General features: G+C 41.9%; 1 protein-coding gene across 1 annotated transcript in view; it reads left to right on the top strand.

The window, feature by feature from the left end:
• Positions 1-2,464, top strand: part of IRX2 (iroquois homeobox 2) — a 4,883-nt gene extending 2,419 nt beyond the window's left edge. The window contains exons 2-4 of the mRNA XM_017739079.1: positions 3-391; positions 1,103-1,170; positions 1,867-2,464. Of these exons, the coding sequence (XP_017594568.1) occupies positions 3-391; positions 1,103-1,146 (433 nt within the window). The 3' untranslated portion in view covers positions 1,147-1,170; positions 1,867-2,464. The remainder of the gene's footprint in view (positions 1-2; positions 392-1,102; positions 1,171-1,866) is intronic.
• Positions 2,465-6,449: the final 3,985 nt, after the last annotated feature.

Below are 6,449 nucleotides of genomic sequence, written 5' to 3'. Positions count from 1 at the left end.
AGCAAGCCCCAGCTCTGGTCTCTGGCCGAAATCGCCACCTCGGACCTCAAGAGTCAGACCCTGGGCCAAGGCTGCCAGGCTGCGCCGCTCTCCTCGGCCACCCCCGCCTCCGCCCCGCACAGCGCTGCCTACTCGCCCTCCTCCCTACTGGGGAGGCATATTTATTACACCTCACCTTTTTATAGCAATTATACAAACTATGGGAACTTTAACGCTCTGCAGAGCCAGGGAATCCTGAGATACAGCTCCTCAGCAGTGGCTTCAAACGAGGGACTAAGTCAGACTGTCCTAAATGCCAGCTCTGTCCACAAACAGAGCAGTGACTCTTTGAAAACGATCACTAACCAGCTAGAACAACATTACAGGCCCTCTAGCTATGACTCTAAGAAAGGTAGGTGACTTGTTTCTGCCGCTTTCTTCCCTCTTCTCCCTCGTCCTCCTTCCCCGACCCGTAGACGTCCCCTATGAGCTGTAAATACTGAAACCTTCTCTGGAGAAAACAGCGAGTTCAGTGCCACCGCTGCCAGAGCGAAGATGGGCACTCGTATAATATGGGGATTAAAACCGGCATGTCGCCATCCTATCGGTACCTACCCCTAAGAACCGCGAGAGGAAATGTAAAAGGTGACTTTTAGATCAGTCTCGCAGGCTGCAGGCGCAGCTTTAAAAAGTACTTTTTTTAAAAAAGGGAAACTACACACAAAGCTATCCGGAGACCATTGGTGTCATTGCCTGTAATTTTTTTTCCTGACAAACTGGTTTGACTCTCTTTGTTTCCAGTATTCTCACGGGTTTTTTTTCAGCTTTGGGTTCAGATAATTGCTGACCTTGGACGTGAAATTACGTCGAGCGTAACATTTTTTGTAACTGGTTGCTTCTTGGTTCGTTTGGGGTTTTTTTTTTTCGAAAATGTTTTGCACTAATATGGTTGTCATCTTATTCTACAAAAATACTCGAGATACAGGCAAATATAAAATATTGGCTAGTCTTTTAAAGGATCTAGCTACGAATTCTGCACCAGTGAGGGTTGGGACCTACACAGACTGTATAATCTAGTTAGCTGGCTGTGTCCTGTGACTAACTGACGGTTATATTTTGACAGATGCCACTGAAGTCTGCACAGTAGGAGTACAACCATACCTATAGAAGTGCAATCACACAGCAATGCAAGTAAGTGAGAACATTTTCTATTACACTGATCATTTGGCATCAGGTCTGAGACGGGCTGCACAGTTCTAGACTTGCTTAAGGTTAATTTCTTGCTTCATTACTTGAGAGTTTGATCACAAAGTAAAACATTGTTTTTTCTGCTGTTTTCGGAAATCTCTTATGATGACCTTTCTGGAGTTTGTCTTAATTTTCAAGTCAGGTTAGACAGTTCCCTCACTTTGCATACTCTTTGCTTGTGTAAGGCAAAGCGTAGGGACTACTTAAACATTACGGAAATAAATCTTTAGGGAAAAAAATACCTTTGAAGGTATTGTTATTTAAAAACAGAGCGCTTGTGCTCACGTGGCAGTGCTAAAATTGTACATCCTGAGTGGGGCTTCACGCAGTGACTGCGTATTTAAAATAAAAAGGGACAATTGTAAGAGAACGACATGAATCTTAAGCAAGGTTATGTTATCTGTGACTTGGCTCTTGCCTAGCTAGCAAAGGCACTCTGAATACTTCCGCTATTTAGAGCTAAATAAACAGCAACAAAAAATCGCCTTGGCGATATTTTTCAACTAACTTTTATTTTTGTTAGAACAAATTAGACGAGTAAGAATTTTGCCTTACTTCCTTTCCCGCCCACCCCGTTTAATGGTGTTAGAGTTTAATTGAAGGATTTTTGGATGATCTGGTTTTTTCCTTGGTCCACAGGTAGGTGTCACAATTGCTTTGAAAAAAGTCAGCAAGCCATCATCTCTCCCCGAGCTAATATATATAACAAATCTCTAAATCCGGATCACATCTGGTGCCACTGTATAAAAGAAGACCACAGAGCACTATTAAATCTTCAGAATCTAATTATTAAACCAGAATTTTGTTGGACATATGTGAGTTTGCTGGTATAGTATAGTTTCCCCAATGTATGTGTGACTTTTGAAAACAGATCTGTTTTTCTCAGGATATCTTGAATTGATCACTTCATTGCCACGGTATCTATTCGATAGGTGTGATAGGATTTATTGTAAAATTTATTTGTAAAAGATGTATACAGTAGAGATAATAAAGACGTGATTGGAGAACTTGAGTCCTTACAAAGTGGAAACAAATTTGATATTTATTTTTGTAACGATATAAAGCTTCTAGTAATTTATGCAAGTTGTATTGCAATGGAATCTGAACTTTTTGTAAATAAATTTTGCCTGGTTTTTATTTGAAACGTTGATGGTTATACAATCTTTGGTTGTTTAACAAGAATTCTTTACTAATTTATATCTCTAATTGTAAATAAAAACAGACTAGTCTGCAACAACATTGTGTTTTTCGTTCATTTCCCTTAAAATAATAATTTGTTATTTGGAAAATGAGGAAAGTTCTAATTTCACTAGTAGAGCTAAGACCATAAAATGAGAAAGCAATGTAAATATGTTGCAAATATATACTTTGCATAAATTAATTCCTTCTGGGTTGTTCCGTTATACTTAAGCTTTAAATAGACACATATGTACAAATACATATTTGTATATATATATGAATATGTGTAGAAAGGGTGATGGGAACATATGCATGTTTCTTACAAACTGTTTATACTGGTGTGAAGTAGCTCTTTATTTGAGTTATCATTCTTTAAATTCACTATTTCTAGGGGAAAAATTATTATCAGCTATGGTTTACTTGTAATTACTTTTTTTCTGCTTCTGGCTAAAATATGCAAGGAAAAGAAAATAAGATTAAAAGTCCAGTACCTATTTGGGTTTTTTTATGGTTTTCCCTCTTTATATCAGTAAAACATATCTTTGCAGTTACATTGGAAATCTGCTTTGATTTGAATCATAAAATTAGCCAACTTATAATTTTAATTTTTAGTAAAATAATGGGAATCCTCATATAATATAATTTCAGAAAAGAAACGAACAATCATTTATTTTCCCCAAAAGATAAATTGAGTGAATATAACTTACGGTTATAAAACAAGAATAATAGCTTCTTAGATTGCCCTTTAATCAATCATACACTTATATTTCAAGAGGCTCATCTATTTTATTCCATGATTAATAATGTTCCAGCGTGAGAGCATTATTAGATCCCAGCAGGGGAGATCCTGAATGCTTTTAGCTGCTTTGGAATGGTCAGTTGGGGTTCATTATGGTCTGATATTGAACAATTTATAAAATCTTGTCTAAACATCTGCCAGCTCAGATAGGCTGATGTGTCTGAAGATGGGAAATTGCTGGACCAGTTGATATTGACAAACGGATCTCTCTCCAGTGGCTTTTTGTTCAGTGAAAATTAGTGGCCTCTTGCTCAGGTCTTGTTAGAAAGGGCATTTGAAAGTGATCTTAGATACTTCAGGCATCAGCCTTGGGAATGTTAACTGGATAAAGAGCCCTGCTCGTCTGGAGTCCGGAAATATGTTGTGATTATATTAAATAGGGGGAAAGGAAGCTGTTTTTCTTGAATGCATATACACAATTCCCATGATCCATCTTCCCTTGCAACCCACCCCCCCACCCCCCTTTTGTAATTTACCCCTATAAAGACATCTAACTGACTGAGAAAACGCGTGTGTTTTTTAGCTGAAAGGGCAGAAATTAATAATGTTTTCCTGCAATACTCTGGGATCCATCCAGCTAAATCTAAAGCAGTGAAGATCTTTGCAGCTGAAGGCCTACTCATACTCTTATGCTGCTTGTGGAATTATGTTTCTTTGCTCCTGTAACATCCTCTTTTTCATTAAGGTAGAATGCCATTGTATCTGCATGTAGTGTGTAGTACAATTAGGCAAACAGCTAAGAAGTAATTATTTTTTTTCCCTCCAGTTTAGCATATGATGAAGATTGCAAATATTTACTATAATCATCCTTGACCGTCTTTACTGTGCAGTCCAGGAAGATTTTATGGAGGGACGTTTTATGTCAGGGGAGATGCCTGAACTTTCTTTCCCCCACTCTTGCTCCTACTCCATGAGCCCCCACCACCCACATTATACGTCCCAGGTCTCTGTTGGACACAAAGTGTACATTTCAATTGGTAAAAACCAAAAGCTGTGGCAGAGATTAAAAAAGGCTAACGACATTCCTTTGATGTTTATACGCCCAAAGACTTATAAAAGATTTCCATAATCTACCCACCCTTGCTAGTATTTAGACCTGGATTTCTTTCTGGAAAGAAAAGTAGAAAGACTCGGAAAACTCGCTTTCAAGTATTCACTATGTATGTAAAACCCAATGGACTTCTCTCATCCTCTGAGAAATTCACAAACGGTTCATGGATGCAGATGGGCGCCACTGAAATGATTTGGCATATGAATTTATTTTTTTATACAAGAAACTAATGGGCGAGAACTGCATATTCAACATCATTCGAAATTCAGTAATCAAAATTGAAAGCAGGAGGAAAGTGTAGCCTTGCTAGACTGTTGGCAAAAACAATGTGATTATTTCAATGTAGCAAGAAAGAGGGATGAACGGTAAAACACACCACTTTGTGTATGGTTTATTTCATAACGATGCTAATCAGGCCCCTGGGATTAAAATCTCACACCCTTTTCTATATTTACTCCCTCTTCTCCCCAGCCCCCGCCCCTCGTTCCTGTGCTCATTTCGGAGCGGGAAAGGCAAACCCTTCCCTCTTCGGGGCCAGAGGTTTCATTAGAGCTGATTTATTGAAATTCGGGCTTTAATCTCAGGTGGGATCCCGGTGGAATTGGCGCTGTCGTCAAATAGGAAGAGGGTCGCTTTCCACTTTACACTTCCTGGGCTGCTTTTTTCCTCCCTCCCTGCAAATGTCAACATTTGTTCTCAATAAGAGAGTTATTGTTCCAGGAAAGCTGCTCACCAACTGCCTTTAGGAGCAGAAAAAAAGCTTCGCCCACCTTTGTTTGGCTGGAGGCTAGGGGAAGGGGTGGGAACGGAGGTAACATGCAGCTCAGGCAAGCAGCAGACAGACAGACAGACATGGGAATTGCTGCTGCGCACCAGGGCCCGGCTAAGGGGAAAGTTAATATTAAGCGCAATGGGCATCTGCGTTTCACTACCTGCTCCAGTGACATATTTGCGCCCGACTTGCTCAGCCCCTGTAACAGAGAGGCAGGGCGCAAGGGAAAAAAAAAAAAAAAGTAACAAAACCCACCAACACAACAAAAAAGGACTGCCCTCACGAATTTCTACTCGCGGAGGTGGTCTTCAGGTTTTGGGGAGGGAAGGAAGGGTGATTTTTCAGGTGAAGAAAGAAATTGTAAGGTGGAGCGTCTGATTCAGCCCTACCTGACGGCACCCACCTCCCTAACAGGGCATCAATCAGCTCCCGACACGGCGGGGCCGCCAGCCCCGCGGCGAGGAGCGGGAGTGGCCCGGGACCGACCAGCCCGGAGCGGAGCGAGGCAGCCCGGCCCGACCCGCTCCGCTCAGCTCCGTGGTGGCCTCTCCGTGTCCACCCTCACGGGGAAAAAAACACAACCCTGTCACCACTGAAAGTTTCCGGCTCCGTCACATATTACAATCTCACTTGAAGGCGGTTCAGACTCAGCGCTCGTCTGAGAGACCATGGCAGGAATGTAATCAATACCGGGAGGGTTTTATTGCTTATTGACTTTTGAAACATACAAACCACCCCTACCACCGACCCCTCCCCACCCCACCCCCACAAAAAAACCCAAAAACCCCCCAAAAATCCCAGGTAGAATTTATATATAGGTCGATTCTTTGCCTTCTGTGTTCAGACATATCTCGGGTACTTAGGCAAGCTTCCCACGATCCACGTAGTCGAAAAGAGCCTTTCCATTGTAGGGACTTAATAATGATGGCAAAAAAAAATACTGTTATTAGAGTAATACTCCACATAAAGTAATGTGGTGCTCACCCCTTTGTTTTTAATCCAGTAACTAACAATTTAGGTATGTTTCCAGCTTCTAAAGAAATAAAACCGAGGGGTAAAAAAAAAAAGTTAAAGACAAAGGGATCCACAGTGCACAGTCAAAGTACCCACGTATCTAATCCCTGATTATTACTCGGCGTCTCTGAAGCAATTTTTTTGAAAGTACAGAGGGAAAGTGCGATCCGCGGGACACACGCTGGCACGCAGGGAGCTCGGAGCTGCAGGCAGCGACCTGGAGGCAGGCGAGCTCTGGGGGAGTGTTTTACCTGTAAGCGCCCTGCCCGAGGTGACACCCGGGCTCCCGCAGCCTAGACCCGTGCCCCCCTTCCCCTGCCGTGACTCATGGAATAATGTCACCGTTTCACATCCAATCCCGACTGAGCCAGCTGCATTTTCCCTGAGCAAAAAGTGAGGGACGCGGC

Source organism: Corvus brachyrhynchos, unplaced genomic scaffold, assembly GCF_000691975.1.
Source record: "Corvus brachyrhynchos isolate BGI_N302 unplaced genomic scaffold, ASM69197v1 scaffold7, whole genome shotgun sequence".
In the NCBI taxonomy this organism is placed as follows: domain Eukaryota; kingdom Metazoa; phylum Chordata; class Aves; order Passeriformes; family Corvidae; genus Corvus; species Corvus brachyrhynchos.
The sequence above is the reverse complement of the archived record's forward strand: the minus strand, read 5'-3'. Positions and strand labels throughout refer to the sequence as shown.